The 20,613-nt window shown below is 40.5% G+C and overlaps 1 protein-coding gene across 8 annotated transcripts in view; it reads left to right on the forward strand.

The window, feature by feature from the left end:
• SEC11A (SEC11 homolog A, signal peptidase complex subunit) overlaps positions 1-20,613 on the forward strand; it is a 49,497-nt gene that overhangs the window by 22,107 nt on the left and 6,777 nt on the right. For 3 of the 8 annotated variants that reach the window (NM_001261576.1, XM_015142914.3, XM_015142911.3), the window contains 3 exon segments: positions 1,858-1,967; positions 5,900-6,049; positions 12,656-12,775. In NM_001261576.1, the coding sequence (NP_001248505.1) occupies positions 1,858-1,967; positions 5,900-6,049; positions 12,656-12,775 (380 nt within the window). 8 annotated transcript variants of the gene reach the window in all.

Genomic DNA, 20,613 nt, shown 5'->3' on the forward strand with positions numbered 1-20,613 from the left:
AGACCCTGTCTCAAAAAAAAAAAAAAAAAGAAAAGAGAAAAAAGAAAATTAACATGAATTTCCTAGTGTCATTTAATATTCAAATCATATTTTGAGTTTCGCCAATTCACCCCAAAATGTCTTTTATAGTTCAGATTTTTTCTTACGCTTTTTTTTTTTTTTTGAACCAAGATCCAGCCAAAGTTTGTGTATTATTAGAACTGAATGAGAAGGAAGAAAAAAACAACAAAGAAACCAAAGTTTGTGCATTATATTTGGTTGTTATATCTCTTTAGTCCTTTTTAATCTAGAACAGTCTTCCACCTTTTTTTCCATGACATTGAATGACATTGGATTTTTGAAGAGACTAGGACAGTTGTGTAGAATGTCCACAAGCAAATCTTATCAAAAGTGACCAGGCATGGTGACTCACACCTGTAATCCTAGCCCTTTGGGAGGCTGAGGTAGGCAGATTGCTTGAGCCCAGGAGTTCAAGAGCAGCCTGGGCAATATGGCGAAACCTCTTCCCTACAAAACATACAAAAATTACCACATCTGGCTACTCAGGAGGCTGAGGTAGGAGGGTTGCTTGAGCCCAGGAGTTGGAGGCTGCAGTGAGCTGTGATTGTGCCACTATACTCCAGCCTGGGCGACAGAGTAAGACCTTTTGAAACTTTTGTTTTTTCACTTTATATTACTAATGTTTTGTTAGATCCACAGGTTCAGTCCTGTGTTTAAGTTTCTTCATAGTTGGACCTTAATATGCTTTTTCAGATCTCTCCCAGTACTTTCCAGTACCAGCTTTTTCCTTTTAAACTATTTGCCTTGGTGTCTGGTCATCCTGTCTATGCTTTTTCCAGCCTTGGCCCAAAACAGTTAGCTCACATTATTTCTCTTATCTGATTTGGTAATATTTTTTGCCTTTTTCCATACGTTCTGAATTTTCTTTATTTGAAATTGAAATGCCTTCTGGTGTTTTATCCGATTATTCAAGTCACAGAATTTTAGAATTTGTGGAGTACTAGAGATTTAGTAAGAAAGCTGACCTTCAAGTCTTGACTATGTGACTGATAAGCTATAGGACTTGGTGAAGTCTCCTCTTTATGAAACAGTTTCCTTAACTGTAAAATGAGAAGGTAGAGTTAAATGTCATTGACTATTCCCATGATTATCAAGGGATAAATATGGTAGAAAAGTAATAGAGGGCCGGGCGTGGTGACTCATGCCTGTAATCCCAGCACTTTAGGAGGCGGAGGTGGGCAGATCATTTGAGGTTAAGAGTTCGAGATCAACCTGACCAACATGGTGAAACCCCGTTTCTACTGAAAATACAAAAAAATTAGCTGGGCGTGATGGTGCATGCATGTAGTCCCAGCCACTCGGGAGGATGAGGCAGGAGAATTTCCTGAACCCAGGAGACGGAGGTTGCAGTAAGCTGAGATGGCACCACTGCACTCCAGCCTGGGTGACAGAGCGAGAGCGAGGCTCCAAAAAAAAAAAGAAAAGTAAAGTAATAGAGGAGTTCAGCAGCAGAGACAGATTACTGTTGGCTGGTAAGTAGCATGGGTATGATTGAATTTAAGCTGAATGATTATGGAGCCCAAATGAAATAACTTTTGTGAAAGGTTCTTAAAATAATATGGTTATATAAATGTAACTGATGTTTTACCAAACAAAATGGAGCAGGGTGCTTTGGCGAAAGAAGGGGTGCCTGTTTTGATATGCTGATGGCATAATTATTATAGTATGTTAAAGAATGTCTCAGAACTGTAGTTGTCCTAATAGTACTGCTTGAAACTTTCAAATTGTTACCGCTCTCAATTGCTTTCCAAAGTGGGTATAATGGTGGATCTGATCTCTTCTCTTTTGTTCTTGCAGCTCTATTATCAAGTCCTAAATTTCGGAATGATTGTCTCATCAGCACTAATGATCTGGAAGGGGTTAATGGTAATAACTGGAAGTGAAAGTCCAATTGTAGTGGTGCTCAGGTAACAGTTTTTCCTTTCAAGGCATGGAATTGCATGGCATTACTTGGGAGAAAAATTGAGATATGAAATAACTGGTATATCATTCCCTTAGAAACTACTGTTTTCCAGAAAAGGGCCTGGAAGAAAATTAGTCACTACTTCTCAATTGTAAGAAATTCTCAGGCTGGGCGCGGTGGCTTATGCCTGTAATCCCAGCAATTTGGGAGGCTCAGGCAGGCGGATTGCTTGAGCTCAGGAATTTGAGACTAGCTTGGGCAATGTGGTGAAACCCTGTCTCCACAAACAATACAAAAATTAGTGGGTGTGGTGGCATGCACCTGTAGTCTCAGCTACTCGGGAGGCTGAAGTGGGAGGATTGCCTAAGCCCTGGAGCTTGAGGCCTGCAATGAGTTGTGATTGCACCACTGCACTCCAGCCTGGGCGACAGAGCGAGACCCTGTCTCCAAAAAAAAAAAAAAAAAAGAGAGATAGAAAAGAAATTCTCACTTTGTTAGGCATTTCCATTCAGAACCCCAAAGGGCTCATGACCGTTCTACAAAAAGGTTACCATGTGAGGTTTCTTTTTGTCACATCCCTTAAGAAAGTGTCTCATTGTACTTTATTTTCCTGAAATTGTTCTGTCTTTTTATATTCCTCACTTTGATACACCAGGCCTGATATTTAGTTGTTACTTCATTAGATGTTATAGTACTTCCACAAATTAAAGAGTTTTTCTGTAGCATGTTCTCAGTGTCAGTATAGAAGAATCACTAATTATTTCCAAGTTTCCTGCTGACCTTTAAATATCACTTCTAAACTAGACTCCAGGAATTTTGAAGGCATTAATACCATCTCTTATGGTGACAAATAGTACTGAATTTTTTTTCTCCACTCTGCTTCCTTCCCTATCTTTGCACTCATACTCTTAGTGAATTTTTTTTTTAAAGATGGGGTCTCGCTCTGTTTACCCAGGATAGAGTGTAGTGGCGCCATCATAACTCATAGCAGACTCCACCTACCGGTCTCAAAGGATCCTTCCATTTTAGCCTCCTGAGCAGCTGGGACTGCAGGCCTGCTCCACCACACCTGGTTAATTTTTTAATTTTTTTGTAGAAACAGTGTATTAGTCCATTTTCATGCTGCTGATAAAGACATACCCAAGACTGGGCAATTTACAAAAGAAAGGTTTAATGGACTTACAGTTCCACGTGACTGGGGACATGGCAGAAGGTGAAAGGCACGTCTCACATGGCAGCAGACAAGAGAAGAGAGCTTTTGCAGTGGAACTCCCCTTTTTAAAACCATCAGATCTCATGAGACTTATTCACTATCACCAGAACAGCACATGAAAAACCCGCCCCATGATTCAATTACCTCCTACCAGGTCCCTCCCACAACACGTGGGAATTCAAGATGAGTTTTGGGTGGGGACACAGCCAAACTATATCAAATAGGATCTCACTGTGTTGCCCAATCTGGTCTTGATCTCCTCGGTTCAAGCAATCCTCCCACCTTGGCCTCCCAACATGCTGGGATTATAAGCATGAGTCACCATGGCCAGCCACTCTTAGTGATTTTAAAACCCAATTTAGTAACTCGTTTTTAGAGAATTACCACTTGGTTGTTTAATTGAAACATTACAGGCTGGGTGTGGTGGCCCATGCCTGTAATCCCAGCACTTTGGGAGGCTGAGGCAGACAGATCACTTGAGGCCAGGAGTTCAAGACCAGGAGTTCTAGGCCAGCATGTTGAAACCCCGTCTCTACTAAAAATACAAAAATTAGCCGGGTGTGGTGGCAGGCGCCTGTAGTCCCAGCTACTCAGGAGGCTGAGGCAGGAGAATCGCTTGAACCTAGGAGGCGGAGGTTGCAGTGAGCAGAGAACGCTCCATTGCACTCCAGCCTGGGTGACGAGCGAAACTCCGTCTCAAAAAAAAAAAGAAAAGAAAAGAAACATTATAGTTTTGTCAGATTTTGGGCTTAATTTTGTAAGCCCAAATCCTTTCTGGAGATAATGGGCAGATTTAAAATAAATTGAATTATTAATATTATCTAGAATTGAAGTAATAGTACATTAACATTATCTAGACTCTAAGTAATAGTACTTAGATTACTCTTTTTTAACCAAATTATTGAGAGATGATTGACATACAAAAAGCTGTACATATTTAATGTATACACCTTGATTAATTTGCAGGTAAGTATATTCCTGTGAAACCATTACCACAATCATGGAAGTGAATATATTCATCACTTTCAAAAGTTTCCCCCCTTTCTATTTTTTTGTGATAAGAACATTTAACACAGGGCCTCCCTCCATCGCCCAGACTGGAGTGTGCCATCAAACCTGGCTAATTTTTATTTTTTATAGAGACCGAGTCTTGAACTCCTGATCTCAAGTGATCCTCCCACCTCAACCTCCCAAGTGCTGGGATGATAGGCTTGAACCATGGTGCCTGGCCCCCAGTTTCTCCTTCTCCTTCTTCTCCTCCTTCTTCTCCTCCTTCTCCTCCTTCTTCTCCTCCTTCTCCTTCTCCTTCTTCTTCTTTTCCTTCTCCTTCTCCTTCTTCTTCTTCTTCTCCTTCTCCTTCTTCTCCTCCTCCTCCTTCTCTCTTCTCCTTCTCCCTTCTCCTCCCTTCTTTCTTCTTCTTCTTCCTCCTCCTCCTTCTCCTTCTTTCTTTTTTCTTTTTTTTTTTTATTTTGAAAAAGAGTCTCACTCTATTGCTTAGGCTGGAGTACAATGGCACAATCTCAGCCCACTGCAACCTCCGCCTCCTGGGTTTAAGTGATTCTCCTGCGTCAGCCTCCTGAGTAGCTGGGATTACAGGTGTGCGCCACCATACTCAGCTAATTTTTGTATTTTTAGTTGAGACTGGGTTTCACTGTGTTGGCCAGGCTGGTCTCGAACTCCTGACCTCAGGTGACCTGCCCACCTCGACCTCCCGAAGTGCTGAAATTACAGGTGTGAGCCCCTGCACCTGGCCGAGATTTTTTAAAAGTTCCTCAGGTCATTCCAATGTGCAGCAAAGTTTGAGACCCATTGCTATATCCCTTTACATAGAGGGATGAGAGTCTTTAAACAAAAGTGTTTGGAGTTTGTACTTATTCCCGCATTGAACTTTATTTCTTGTCTTTCTATTGTTACTTAAGCTGTTGTTATAGAAAACCGGAGCTTGAGTTTCTGAAAAATACTGATGGGCTACTTCTTGTTAGATAAAAAGGAGTTCATAAATTAGTGCAAATATCTTAGGACCTTTTTAGGACTTGGTGTAGGATGGAAGAGGTAAGAGGTAAGAAGATACTCTGTAGAAGTTAGTCTTACTTATTACCATAGAATTGAATCTTTTCTTGGCTTCTGAAATTCTTAGGCAAAAATCTCTGCTTATTCCTTGTTTTTTTTTTTTTCTCTTTTTAAAATAAGTAAATTGATAACACAAGCATTATCTCTGTGGCTGACAGTTCTTTGACTTGATGAGCCATTTTTCCTTCTAAATGAGTTGAACCTGTAAGGTCATCTTGGCTGTTATCTTTATAAATGGCAGAGGAAGATGATCCAGTTCTAATTTGCATATTTGAATATGTTTAGTGTTTTCAGATGAAGTGAGAATAAGGGCATTGTTTTAAAGTTCATTCTTTTATATTCTGTTTGTCATTTGAAATTTTAAAAGGTTAAGGAATTAGTAACACTGACCTTTTCAAGATTTAAGCTTCTTTGAATAGTAATACTTGAAATGGAACTAGTCAGTGAAGGTTAATAACTAAAAATCCTTTGTCGTAACTTATTAGTCTGAGGAAACCATATTTTGAGAACAATACACATTTCTGTTGATATAGTTGTTAAAGTATTGAGTATACTCCAGAAGTGATATTTTTTATTTTGTTGAATATCTAATTTGGAAAGTACGTTTAATCTCATACTTTCTTTTTGCTATTATATTCTTCTTTCCCTCCTAGTGGCAGCATGGAACCTGCATTTCATAGAGGAGATCTTCTATTTCTAACAAATCGAGTTGAAGATCCCATACGAGTGGGAGAAATTGTTGTTTTTAGGATAGAAGGAAGAGAGATTCCTATAGTTCACCGAGTCTTGAAGATTCATGAAAAGTATGTGCAAAGTATATCATCTTTGTTTCTAACTGCTTTTGTTTAAGTGTTTGTGGTATTTAGTTTTGATAGCCTAAAGACTATGAAAGAGTGAGGAACCTCTAGGCCCTCTTCCAGTCCATTTGAAAGTTTAGTGAACATTTTGAAAACTGTAAATAATTATTTATTGGTTCATATTTTTCCCTGAAGGTTTTTCCTGGTTCCCTTTTACTTCCCAACCTGTCAGTGACTCTGTATATAATTCCAAAAAACTATGACATAAAGATAGATCCTAAATATAATCTTCTGGTTGGGCACAGTGACTCATGCCTACAATCCCAGTACTTTGGGAGGCCAAGGTGAGAGAATGGCTTGAGCCCAGGAGTTTGAGATCAGCCTGGGCAACATGGTAAGATTCCTTCTCTGATAAAACAAAACAAAACAAAAAAGGCCAGGCACGGTAGCTCACGCCTGTAATCCCCGCACTTTGGGAGGCCGAGGTGGGTGGATCACCTGAGGTGAGGAGTTTGAAATCAGCCTGGCTAACATGGTGAAACCCTGTCTCTACTAAAATATAAAAATTAGCCAGAGTCTGTCTCAATAAATAAATAAATAAATAAATAAATAAATAGCTGGGCGTAGTGGCATGTGCCTGTAGTCCCAGTTAATTGGAGGACTGAGGTGGGAGAATTGTGTGAGTCCAGGAGTTTGAGGCTGCAGTAAGTCGTGTTTGTGCCACTGCACTCCACCCTGTCTCATAAAAGAAAACAAAGAAATGAAAGAAAAGGGAGGCATTCTGGATGACACACAGACGAGAAGTGAAAGAGTAGGCATGATTTAGGTTCTTTTTTTTTTTTTTTTTTTTTGAGACAGTTTCCCTCTGTTACCCAGGCTGGAATGCAATGGTGCTATCTCGGCTCACTGCAACCTCCGCCTCCTGGGCTCAAGCGATTCTCGTGCCTCAGCCTCCTGAGTAGCTGGGATTACAGGCATGTGCCACCATGCCCAGCTCATTTTTGTATTTTTAGTAGAGACAGGGTTTCACCATGTTGGCCAGGCTGGTCTCGAACCCCTGGCCTCAAGTGATCCACCTGCCTTGGCCTCCCAAAGTGCTGGGATTACAGGCATGAGCCACTGCACCTGGTGGATTTTAGTTCTTGAATATGCAAAAGCTCTCTGTAAAAACTATCTTATTTTTACCACCCTATAAAATTGTTGTTTTTCCTCTGCTTAAAGAAGAAGGAACTGTCAACCATTGGTTTTTGAAATTCCTGTAAACATTCTAGTTTAGAAGAGTTCTTTCTTCATTGGTGAAATAAAGATGTGACAGCTTTTTTTTTTTTAAATAAAATCCGATGTCAGTATATATGTGAAAATACTATAATTTAAAGTGACATTATATTATTGACTGAGAAGGAATAACTTAAATTTTTAGACATTTTTTTGGGGCCAGGAGCGGTGGCTTGTGCCTGTAATCCCAGCACTTTGGGAGGCTGAGGCGGGCAGATCACCTGAGGTCAGGAGTTCAAGACCTGCCTGGCCAAAATGGTGAAACCCATCTCTACTAAAAGTACAAAAATTAGCCAGGTGTGGTGGTGGGTACCTGTAATCCCAGCTACTCAGGAGGCTGAGGCGGGAGAATCACTTGAACCTGGAAGGCTAAGGTTGCAGTGAGTTGAGATCACGCCACTGCATTCTAACCTGAGTGACAGAGTGAGACTCCATCTCAAAAAAAGAAAAAAAAAAGAAATTTATTTTGGAATTATAGAGGCTTATTCAGTGCAGATAGTGTTTTCCAGATTCTCAAAGTGGATTTGTGTTGTTCATTCTCAGCAATGCCTGTTATGAACAAAGCTGAACCAACTTTCCACTAAATATATCAGAGAGAATCAAACTGAGCTCAGGCCTTATTTAAGCTGGAGGAAAATTTCTCCATTTTTATTTATGATTATTTGAAATTGAGTGAGTTTGCCTGGGCGTGGTGACTCATGCCTGTAATCCCAGCCCTTTGGGAGGCTGAGGCGGGTGGAGTGCTTGAGCACAGGAGCACTAGACCAGCCTGGGCATCTAGACCAGATGGTGAAACCCTGTTTCTATAAATACAAAAAAAAAAAATTAGTCAGGCACGGTGGTGTGCACTTGTAGTCCCAGCTGCTCAGGAGGCTGAGGTAGGAGGATCACTTGAGCCCAGGAGGTTGAGGCTGCAGTGAGCTGAGATCATGCCACTTTATTCTATCCTGGGCAACAGAGTGAGACTCTATCTCAAAAAAAGAAAAAAGAAAAAGAAATTGAATGAGTCATAGACTTCAGTTTAAAACTGTTTCTGGGCAGATTCATAGACAGATAATTTTTAATTGGAAAATCCTTAAATTTTTAAAATAATTGTGTAAGAATTCTGATGATTTTAAATATGGTACTTATAATCTGGGGTTTTTGGTGATTTATTTCAGACTCTTGAGATACCTTCAACTTGCAGGCCTGTGTAGATATTAATATTCAGAAAATTTCAATTTTCTTTTTTCTTTTGGGGAGACTGAAATATCTGGTCAGAGTTACCATTTGTGTTTTTTTTTTTTTTTTGAGACAGAGTCTCGCTCTTTCACCCAGGCTGGAGCACATGGTGCGATTTTGGTTCACTGCAACATCTGCCTCCTGGGTTCAAGCAATTCTCCTGCCTCAGCCTCCTGAGTAGCTGGGACTACAGGCGCCTGCCACCATGCCCAGCTAATTTTTGTATTTTTAGTTGAGGCAGGGTTTCACCATGCTGGCCAGACTGGTCTTGAACTCCTGACCTCAAATGATTCACCCACCTATGCCTCCCAAAGTGCTGGGATTACAGGCGTGAGCCACCACACCCAGCCCCATTTGGTTTAATAGTATTAATGTTGCTCTTAAATATGGGGACAAATAATATTCAAAATGTATGTAGTTAGTAAGTTCATCCTATAGGAGGTGTATTAGTCTGTTCTCATGCTGCTAATAAAGACATACCTGACACTGGGTAATTTATAAAGGAAAGAGGTTTAATGGACTCACAGTTCCACATGGCTGGGGAGGCCTCAAAATCAGAAGGCAAAGAAGCAGCAAAGGCATGTCTACGTGTCGGCAGGCAAGATAGCATGTGCAGGGGAACTCCCATTTATAAAACCACCAGATCTCATGAAACTTATTCACTATCACGAGAACAGCTTGGGAAAGACCTGCCCCCATGACTCAATTACCTCCCACTGGGTCCCTCCCATGACACATGGTAATTATGGGAACTCCAGTTCAAGATGAGATTTGGGTAGGGACACAGCCAAACCATATCAGGAAATATTATAATTGGATGATATTGAACACTGGCATGTGATTACGTATTTGGAAAGATAAATTTTACCATTGGGTGACTTAATCCTTAGCTTTGCTTTTCCCATGCAGATGGATACATTATTCTGTACCCATTTAGCTTTTGGGGTCTTATTTTTTCTCATCTATAAAGTGGTATTTCCTTCTTCCTAATTTCACAGTATTGTGATGGGTGAATTAAATTCTAAACTCTTTGATCTCCCTAGAAGTAGATAATATTAAATATTTGGTCCTTGTTCCAGCAAGGGAAAATCCTATGTAAATATACCTTCACTCAGTATTTTGAGCCTATGACTTGTGAAATGCTGGAGTAGGACTTAATATGTCTAGTAAGATCAGGTGCAGTGGGTCACACCTGTAATCCCAGCACTTTGGGAGGCCGAGGAGGGCAGATCACCTGAGGTCAGGAGTTCCAGACCAGCCTGACCAACATGGTGAAACCCTGTCTCTACTAATAATATAAAAATTAACTGGGTGTGGTGGTGCACACCTTTAATCCCCACTGCTCGGGAGGCGGAGGTTGCAGTGAGCCCAAGATTGCATCGTTGCATTCCAGCCTGGGTGACAAGAGTGAAACTCCATCTCAAAAAAATAAAAAATAAGTCTAATAAGAGCTGGTTGCCACCAGAGAATATTTGTGTCACCACTAAGTAGATGAAGGATATCTGTGCTTTTTAAAAAAAGCTATAGTGGTGTCTCCTGATTACATCCCAGAAGGGGAAATTGGGTGTGTTAATATATTTGTTTGTTTGTTTTGCCAGCAAATCAAGTCTTTGGGAGTAGTCCAGATCTCTCTAGCACCCTTTCCTTTTTCTGGGGAGTTCCCCATTTCCTGGGTTTTATCTCCTCATATCTGATTTGCCTTTTCTGCATGTGTGGAGTTGGTATTGTTTTCTGGGTTGAATTCACTTTTCCTTCCTGCTGCTCCTGACTTTCACTCTTGCAGTGAGCCCCTCCTAGCACCTGTCCTCTTTTACCCTTCAGAATTTTTCCTTTATTCACTTACTGAATTGTCAGCTACAGATTATTTTTCTCTCTATATTTGCATTTTTTCTAACTGGAATCTTATTTTTAATGTGACTGTTTGCACTTAACCATCTTTGGTGTTTGCAACACCTCCCAAATTAGTTTCCTCTGCAGATTTAACATCTAGTGAGCCAGTTTCTGACTTAGAATCTAAGTGGATATTAGCCCATAGAAACCTGAAGCTAATTTTCTTCTTTCTACTGCAGTGGTCAATCCAAATGCACTTGAATTAATTTTCAGCTAGGCTTTATCAACTGTAAAATATACTTTGCTTTCAATTAAATTTTAAAATTACTAGAAACTTCATGGTTCTTTAGTAGAATTAAACTAATAATTTTCTGATCAAGCAAATGCTATTCCTGGCCAGGCATAGTGGTTCATGCCAGTAATCCCAGCACTTTGGGAGGCCGAAGTGGGCAGATCACGAGGTCAGGAGTTTGGGACCAGCCTGGCCAACATGGTGAAACTCTGTCTCTACGAAAAATACAAAAAATTAGCTGGGTGTGGTGGCGGGCACCTGTAATCCTGGCTACTTGGGAGGCTGAGGCAGGAGAATCGCTTGAACCCAGGAGGCGGAGGTTGCAGTGAGCCGAGATCACACCATTGTACTCCAGCCTGGGCAATAGTGTGAGACTCTGTCTCAAAACAAAACAAAACAAAAAAACAAAATACTGTTCCTGTAAACCGTGGCATATCTGAAGAATTGAAGTATTTCTTCTTTTAAAGCTAACATTTTTTCCTAATATAAAAGTAACTCATGTTTGTTGGAGAAAAAAGAAGATAAAGCTAATCTAAAGAAAGCCATAGATAGCCACTGTTGATCCACTGATCTGTTTATACATTGGTCTGTATTATTTTAGATCTTGTCTAATACCTTTTTTTTTTTGCTTTTATTTTCTGAATTTGGGGAGTTTCTGACATGCACAGAAGAGTATAAGGAACCCCCATGTATCTATCATCACTGTCCCAGTGATGATTAATATATAGTAAATTCTGCTCCTTCTCTACTCCCACCTCTTTCCCCTCCTGTGTTATTATTATTTGTTATTTGAGACAGTGTCTCACTCTGTCTCCAAGGCTAGAGTGCAGTGATGTGATCACAGCTCACTGCAGCCTCAGCCTCCCCAGGCTCAGGTGATCCTCTCACTTCAGCTGGGACCACAAGTGCACACCATCATGCTCGGCTAACTTTTTTGTATTTTTTGCTTTGCCATGTTGCCCAGTTTGGTCTTGAATTCCTGGGCTCGAGTGATCCACCCACCTTGGCCTCTCAGAGTGCTAGGATTATAGGAGAGAGCCACTGCACCTGGCCAAACAATTCTTTAGTATCATCAAGTTTTTGATATTTGTTCAAATCCCCAATTGTGTCATAACTTTCTGGATCCAGATAAAGTCCTCAGCTGCAATTAGTTGATGTGGCTTTATAGTCTCTTGTTTTTTTTGTTTTTTTGTTTGGCATGGAGTCTCGCTCTGTTGCCCAGGCTTGAGTGCAGTGGCGTGATCTTAGCTCACTGCAACCTCCGCCTCCCGGGTCAAGCTATTCTCCTGCTTCAGCCTCCTGAGTAACTGGGACTACAGGCGCCCACCACCACGCCCAGCTAATTTTTGTATTTTTAGTAGAGACAGGGTTTTCACCATGTTGGCCAGGCTGGTCTTGAACTCCTGACCTCAGGTGATCCACCCGCCTCAGCCTCCCAAAGTGCTAGGATTACAGGCGTGAGCCACTGAGCCTGGCTGTCTGTTGTTTAATCTGTAGGTCACTTCCCGAACTTTCTTTGTTCCTTGCAAGTCATTAGTTGGAGAAACTGGGTTATTCTGTAGCTTCCCATAGTCTGTATCTTGCCAATTATATCCTGTGAGATAGTTTATTGTGTTCCTTTGCTCTTTGTGTTTCCAGAAAATTGGTAATATGTATATATTTTAATATAAAAATGAGATTGTACTGAACATGCTGTTTTGTATTCTTCACTTAATAACATTTGTGCAATCTTGTCATTAAATATTCTTCTATACTATTATTTTAATGCTTACATAATATTTGACCTCCTTAATATTGGATCTTTAGTTTGCTTTTAGTCGTTTATAAACAACACAGCTATTAACATTCTTATAGCTCCATAAATCATTATTTCAGCACTAGAATGGTGATAAGATAGCCCAATGCCACAAACATTTTTGGTTAACAAGAACAGATTTTGTGCTTTAAATGCCATGAAGGTATTTGATGACTTGGGTTTCCTCTACTCTTTTAAGGCAAAATGGGCATATCAAGTTTTTGACCAAAGGAGATAATAATGCGGTTGATGACCGAGGCCTCTATAAACAAGGACAACATTGGCTAGAGAAAAAAGATGTTGTGGGGAGAGCCAGGGGGTAAGTATAGAGGGGAGCATCTCAAACTTTTTATATCACTTGAAGTGTGGCCCTCTCAATCATATTATTTGATCATACACAGTTGAATATGGAGATTTGGTTCTGGTTCCACCAAATCACCCTTGTGTCCTTTGAAAATTTTGCTTCTTAAAAAGTGTCTAAAATTTCAGGTATACTACTCCAGAGGTGAGGAACTGGGGTGCAATAAAAGAATAGAATACTAGTGATGAGATGGTGAATTGGATGTGATAATTTTTAAAAATGTGTTTACTTATTTGGTTCACTCAAGAAATATTGGGCACCTTCCATGTGCTCTTATGTCCATACTATGCTAGGCTCTGGGGGTCTAGAGCACTATTAATCCTGCCTCATGAAACATACATTTTTTTTTTTTCTTATTTTTTGAGATTTTTTTTTTCTTATTTTTTGAGTCTTGTTCTGTCACCCAGGCTGGAGTGCAATGGCGCGATCTCAGCTCACTGCAACCTCTACCTGCTGGGTTCAAGCGATTCTCCTGCCTCAGCCTCCCGAGTAGCTGGGATTACAGGCACCCGCCACCATGCCTGGCTAATTTTTGTATTTTTTAGTAGAGATGGGGTTTCACCACAAACATATATTTCTTAAGAAGTACTAAGTCAACAACTCAAAGTGTTCATCCAAATTAGTTTTATCATGTTAATTTAATCCATAATATTTCTAGTCTTGAAATTGATGAGGTCAAATGAAATTAAAAAGTTATATTAAGCCTGTTTGTTTCAGATTTTATCAGGAGAACAGTTCAGTGGAGGACAGGAATTGTAAGTTGTTGGTATTAAGGAAGTATGGCATTGTTGCTCCCTTAATGTTATTAATAGTATTAACAATAACTCACGTTTATTAGGGCTTATTGTGTACCAGAGACTCATTCTAAGTGCTTTACAAGTATTACCACATTTTAACCTCAGAACAACCCTAATATTCCCATTCTACAGATGAGGAAATGTAAATGAGTTAGGTTATGTATCTAAGATTACACTGATGATCCTAAGTGGCTGGCTGCATAGTCCACCTTAACCATCATACAAAAATTACTAGCATAACATTTCTGAAATGGATGGTTGCTAATTCTCACTGGTTAGATGCCACATGGCACTTTTGCCACTGTCAGAACCTCTGCTCCTTTTGACCTAGAACAGACTGTATGGATATAGAGTTATTACACCAGTAAACAGGCCTGAGAAACGCAGTTCCCACAGAGAAGGAAGTATGAGTTGCTAAGTGAAAGCTTCCTCAGTTACAGCATGAGAGATGCTCAGTTTGGGGCCAAAGAGATCAGATCAGAACAGGTATCATTGTGCTTTGCCTGCTGCAGAGCTGTTGTTGTTTTTTTAATATGTCCCCACTTTAAAGAACTTTTCCTTTGATGGAGCTAAAAATACTTTTATAATCCAAATTAAGTCATCAGTGCTTCTGAGAAATACTAGTCCCCATCTTCCTCAGTTCCCAAGATGCTGCTAACGTGGTTATTTAAACTCACCAATCTCTTTGAGTCTTTTTGTTTTTCCTCAGATTATAAATGCACAGATTCATGTAGAAACATAAAGGAAATATCAATAATCAAAAAGCAAAGTCACTTCTTATCTCCTTTTTCTTGATCTCCATAAATATTTATTAACTTTTTGGTTTGCATTGTATTAGCCTTTATGTGTAGAGATAAAAATATTAATATGTACTTTTTTTTTGCCTTTTTTTTTTTTTTTTTTTTGAGACCAGAGTCTTGCTCTGTCACCCAGGCTAGAGTGTGGGTGGCATGGTCTCAGCTCACTGCAACCTCTGCCTCCTGGGTTTAAAAGATTCTCGTGCCCCAGCCTCCCAAGTAGCTGGGATTACAGGTGTGTGCCACCACGCCCAGCTAATTTTTTATATTTTTAGTAGAGACGGGGTCTCGATTTGTTGGCCAGACTGTCTCAAACTCCCAACTTCAAGTGATCCGCCTATCTTGGCCTCTCAAAGTGCTGAGATTACAGGCATGAATTGTGGCACCCAGCCCTAGTATGTACATATTTATACAAATATAAATGCATTTTGTGTATGAAAGGAGAGTGGTCACACTGTCTTATAACCCTTTTTTACCCAAAAAATCACTACATATTTACAAATCAATGTATTTACCATCATATCATCATTTTCAAAGCTGTATGCTATTCCACTGTATGGAAAGGCCATATACTGTATCCTATGGATATGTAGATAGATTTTATTCAGTCAGTCTCCTGTTGTTAGGTATTCTGATTATTTCCAGCTTTTTTATTGTGAACAATGTTATGATAAACATCCTTGTTACGTGTATCTCAGCATTTCTGCCCAACCATTCTTCAGAATAAATTCCTAGAAGTGAAATTACTGGGTGAAGCATACTCATATGTTAAGGCTTTTGACAAATTTTGCCAAGCCTGTTTCATTTATGCTCCTGCCAGTACAACTGAGTGTTCCTTTATCTGAGTCTTCTTTTTTTTTCTTCTTTTTTTTGAGGCAGAGTCTTGCTCTTTTGCCCAGGCTGGAAAGTCTTGCTCTGTTGCCCAGGCTGGAGTGCAGTGGAGCAATCTTCAGCTCACTGCAACCTCCGCCTGTCAGGTTCAAATGATTCTCATGTCTCAGCCACCCAAGTAGCTGGGATTACAGGTGCATGCCGCAACTCCTGGCTAATTTTTTATATTTTTAGTAGAGATGGGTTTTCGCCTTGTTGGCCAGGCTGGTCTGGAACCCCTGGCTTCAAGTGACCTGCCTGCCTTAGTCTCCTAAAGTGCTGGGACCATAGGCGTGAGCCACCACACCGAGCCTGGGTCTCGATTCTTAAGTGTTCATTACAGCTCTGTCTACTCACTCTGGCCCATTGGTTGGGTAAAAGATGTACCATCCTACGAAAGGTTAGGGGAGATATGCTTTCACTCAAGTAACTTGTCTTCTGGACAATTTTTAAAAAAATTCTGGCCGGGCACAGTGGCTCATGCCTGTAATCCCAGCACTTTGGGAGGCTGAGGCAGGCGAATCACTAGGTCGGGAGATCGAGACCATCCTGGCTAACACGATGAAATCCTGTCTCTACTAAAAATACAAAAAAAATTAGCCAGGCATGGTGGCTGGCACCTGTAGTCCCAGTGACTCTGGAGGCTAAGGCAGGAGAATGGCGTGAACCCAGGAGGCGGAGCTTACAGTGAGCCAAGATCGCGCCACTGCACTCCAGCCTGGGTGACAGAGCGGGACTCCGTCAAGAGAAAAATTCCACGCTATTTAATGCTATTTTTTAAATCCCAACATTGAAAATATAGACCATTTTGTAGCTTTTACTTAAAAAATGTAATAGTCTGGTACTCTCTGCATTAAGGAAGTTTCTGTAGAAAAAAAAAAAAAAAAAGACCTGAACAGCAGGAGCACAGAATCTTAACTATATAAATTTATTTTCCATTGATTGTACCTCTACTGAGCTTGACAGGTAATGGAACGTAACACTTTCTTTTGTGGCAATTGTGTTTATAAAACACTAAACTGGTATTTCAAAGTCAGGCTGTACCCAAATCTTGAGAATAGAGCTTTTCCACAGGCAAGTCTGTTACTGTAGCACATATGTCTTCATGCTTTTTTTTTCTTGAGACAGCGTCTCACTCTTAACACCCAGGCTGGAATGCAGTGGCACAATCGTGGCTCACTGCAACCTCTACCTCCCAGGCCCAAGCAATCCTCCCACCTCAGCCTTCTCAGTAGCTAGGATCACAGGTGCATGCCATCACACCTGGCTAATTTTTTAAATTTTTGTAGAGATTGGTTCTCCTTGTGTTGCCCAAGTTGGTCTTGAACTCCTGGGCTCAAGCTGTCCCTTGGCCTCCCAAAGTCCTGGGGTTACAGGTGTGAGCCACTGTGCCTGGCCTCCTTTATGCTTTTTTTTTTTCAGACTGAGTTTTGCTCTTGTTGCCCAGGCTGGAGTGTGATGGCGTAATCTTGGCTCACTGCACCCTCTGCCTCCCAGGTTCAAGGGATTATCCTGCCTCAGCCTCCCGAGTAGCTGGGATTACAGGTGTGTGCCGCCACGCCCAGCTAATTTTTTGTATTTTTAGTAGAAACAGCTAATTTTTTGTATTTTTAGTTTCACCATGTTAGCCAGGCGGTCTCGAACTCCTGACCTCAAGTGATCTGCCCGCCTTGACCTCTCAAAGTGCTGGGATTACAGGTGTGAGCCACTGCACCCCACCTCCTTTATGCATTAAAAAAAATTTTTTTTTTTGTTTTTTTGTTTGTTTGTTTGCTTTTTGAGACAGAGTTTCACTCTTGTTGCCCAGGCTGGAGTGTAACAGTGTGATCTCAGCTCACTGCAACCTCCACCTCCTAGGTTCAAACAATTCTCCTGCCTCAGCTTCCCGATTAGCTGGGATTACAGGTATGTGCCACCATGCTCAGCTAATTTTTTGTATTTTTAGTAGAGATGGGGTTTCACCATGTTGGCCAGGCTGGTCTCTCTCTTGTTTTTTTAACAGCTGCACGCTAAAAAAATTTTATGTTGAGTCCTAAGGCTCTAAATTAAAATAATTTTAAAAATTTTTTATTGAGATATAATTCACGTATATTAGAATATAAAATTCACCATCTTAAAGACTACAATTCAGTGGGTTTCAGTATATTCACAAGATTGTGCAGCCATCACCAGTATCGAATTCCAGAACATTTCTGTCACCCCAAAAATAAAACTTTGTACTCATTAGCAGTCACTCCCCATCCTCTACTTCCTGTAGCCCCTGACAGCCACTAATCTGCTTCCTGTCTTTGTGCATTTGCCTATTCTGGACTTTTTATATAAGCAGAATCATATAATATGTAGTCTTTTGTGTCCAGCTTCTTTTCATGTAGCATAATGTTTTTAAGGCTTATTCATGTTGTAGCACATAGTAAAAACAATTTTAGAAAATGAAACTAATACTGAACCAATTAAGTATTAATAGGGTGATTTCTTTCTAAACTCAGGAAGTTGAAAAATTCAAGAGCATCCATTAGTCAACAAGGAGCAGAAAGCAGCGGGAGAAAAGGGTGAAAGATTGGCAGAGGATCGGGGAACAGAAATGTTGACAATGGAAAGAAGAATTAAAAAAATATAAGGAAGGAGTAGAGTAATTGAGCTCTCTGTTAACTGAAATCAGTTTTATGGATAAGACTTTTTGAATACTTCTTACTTGAAACAAGTCATTCTAGAAACAAGATGATCCTTTTCTGGTCATTGCATATTCTCTTACTCTCTCATTTAGTTGGCTGCTGGATTCTAGACTTCCCAGATATAGACCCCTTTTGATATTTGACAGAATTGTGCTGGGGTCTCTTCTTAATTTTTGTGGCATCTTTTCTTTACTGTTTGTTTGGCCTTTTGTCTAATGATCTCTATGAGCATCAGGAGACAGTGCTTTCTTCTGAGGCTGCTTCCTCAGCAGTACCTGTGATCCCAAGAATTCCCAGGGAAATGTATTTAACTATATGAAATGCATTTTGCCTTCTAGATATTAACTTGGCACAGGCTGGTGTTGGAGTTGGCTTCGTGGATGGCATTTATTTTACTTATTTTAAACCTCCTGCTTATTAGCAACTCTGCTTTAGCACATAAGTTTATCTGAGCAGAATAGGCAAAAGCCTGCAAATGGTTTGAATTTAAGATGACTGATGATAGCAGCACTGTGCACTTGATTATCAACTCTGCTTATCTCTGTCCATGGAGGGTAACAGTGGCACAGACAATTAAACCTGTCGTTTGACTTTGGACGGCCTCATCATGTTCTGGCATCCTTAGATCTTGCTTATATTACTCCTAAAGACCAAGTTACTTTCATTTCACTGATAGTGGGCAAAGAAAAGCCAACCTTAAAAAAAAAGTTTCAGGTTGTGTGTGGTGGTTCATTCTTGTAATCTCAGCACTTTAACAGGCCAAGATGGGAGAACCGCTTGAGCCCAGGAGTTTGAGACCAGCCTGAGCAATGTAGTGAGATGCTGTCTCTACAAAAAATTTTAAAAATTAGCTAGGCATGGTAGTGTGCACTTGTAGTCCCAGCTACTTGGGAGACTCAGGTGGGAGGATTGCTTGAGCCCAGGAGTTCAAGGCTGTAGTGAGCTATGATCACACCACTGCATTCTAGCGTGGTAAGTAAGACCATGTCTCAAAAAAATAAAAATTAAAAAAAAAAATTACATGGATCATTCACAAGCAGCCTATGTGGTTGCTGGGAGCCAAGGATGTGGTTCTTTGGGCATAGATATCATTGCATGGAGGTAACAGAGTCTCTGTGTATGAGAATGGCTGCTTATTGATCATCAGATCAGAATTGGCAGCTTAATGTCTTGGTAGAAATCACAGATGCTTTTATAGCTCTTAATCTGTACTTTACTGTGAGGCATTTGCCTTTATGTTCTTAAATTAGGTGATTTACTTTCACTGAAAGCTATTTCTTTTATGGAAGTGTTAAAAATGGGACAAAAGAAATAACAGTTACTGCACTAAAAAGGAAAAATTATATATATTATATATGTATATATATAATATATAAAAAATATAGAAAACCTCTATCCATCCTCTTAGAGCTTAGCCATGCCGTTCTTTAACAACTGTTACTTTTCAGCTCTTGGAGATCCCAGGGGTTGAGATGAAAGCATGAACCCTAAGAAGGGATATTATTTGCCATCACACACCTATATGTGCATCTCACACTAAAATTGTGCTTCTTGAATTTTGATGTGCAGGAGCATCATTTGGGCCCCACCTTTCAGAAATTCCCTGACTTAGTCGATCTGGGAAAGATATAAGAATCTGTGTTTTTTTTTTGTTTTTTTTTTTTGGTTTTTTTTTTTTTTTGAGACAATGTCGCTCTGTCGCCAGGCTGGCGTGCAGTGGCGCAATCATGGCGCAGTGCAACCTCCACCTCCAGGGTTCAAGCGATTCTGCTGCCACAGCCTCCTGAGTAGCTAGGATTACAGGCATGCACCACCATGCCCAGCTAATTTTTATATTTTTAGTAGAGACAGGGTTTCACCATGTTGACCAGGATGGTCTTGATCTCCTGACCTCGTGATCTACCTGCCTCAGCCTCCCAAAGTTTTGGGATTACAGGCATGAGCCACTGTGCCCAGCCAAGAATCTGCATTTTTAACAAGCCATCAAGCGTTTGTGACAGAGGAGGTCTAGGCTTTAAGAAACACTAGTGGGAGTTTGGGGTTGGGGCAGGAGAGATAGGTCTCAGTGATCCTGCCAGAAGGGAGAGGAGCAGGGAGGGGTGAGGACAAGAGACAGAAGTGAGGGGAGTTCTTAAAGGGAAGTTAAATGTGTCCGAAACAAAATGTGTGTTCAAGTTTGCCTAAGGCTTTGATGGTGTAGATATTATGTGGGAGGTAATTTCTGTTTGTGCTGTGTTTGGCATGGTGCAAAGATTGTAGGTAGGTACCCTGAATAAAAGTATCTGGGCAATTTTAAAGTGTGCAAAGGTCAGCCTCCACTTCAGCTCAGCCTCCCTATGACAGGCTCTAGCTTAGTACAATATTGCCAGTCCGCTCTGGAGTCCAGCAATAGAAGAGGAGGATAAAGAAGAAAGTTTTACATTTGCTAACCACCTCTTCCACTCACATCGATAGTACCCTGCTAATTTTCTCTTTCTGCCCTGAATTCTTATGTCAAAGTAGTCTTTTGCATGGAGAGGAATTTAAGCCCTGGGAGAAAATAGGATTTCCCCAAGAGAGAGCAAAAAGAGGAGGCCCGGACATTCAGACATTCAATCAGGCAGGATATACTGGATATCTCCTATGTATAAGGTACTATGTTGGCCTTGAGGGTACAGGGG

Source organism: Macaca mulatta, chromosome 7 (genome assembly GCF_049350105.2).
Source record: "Macaca mulatta isolate MMU2019108-1 chromosome 7, T2T-MMU8v2.0, whole genome shotgun sequence".
In the NCBI taxonomy this organism is placed as follows: Eukaryota; Metazoa; Chordata; class Mammalia; order Primates; family Cercopithecidae; genus Macaca; species Macaca mulatta.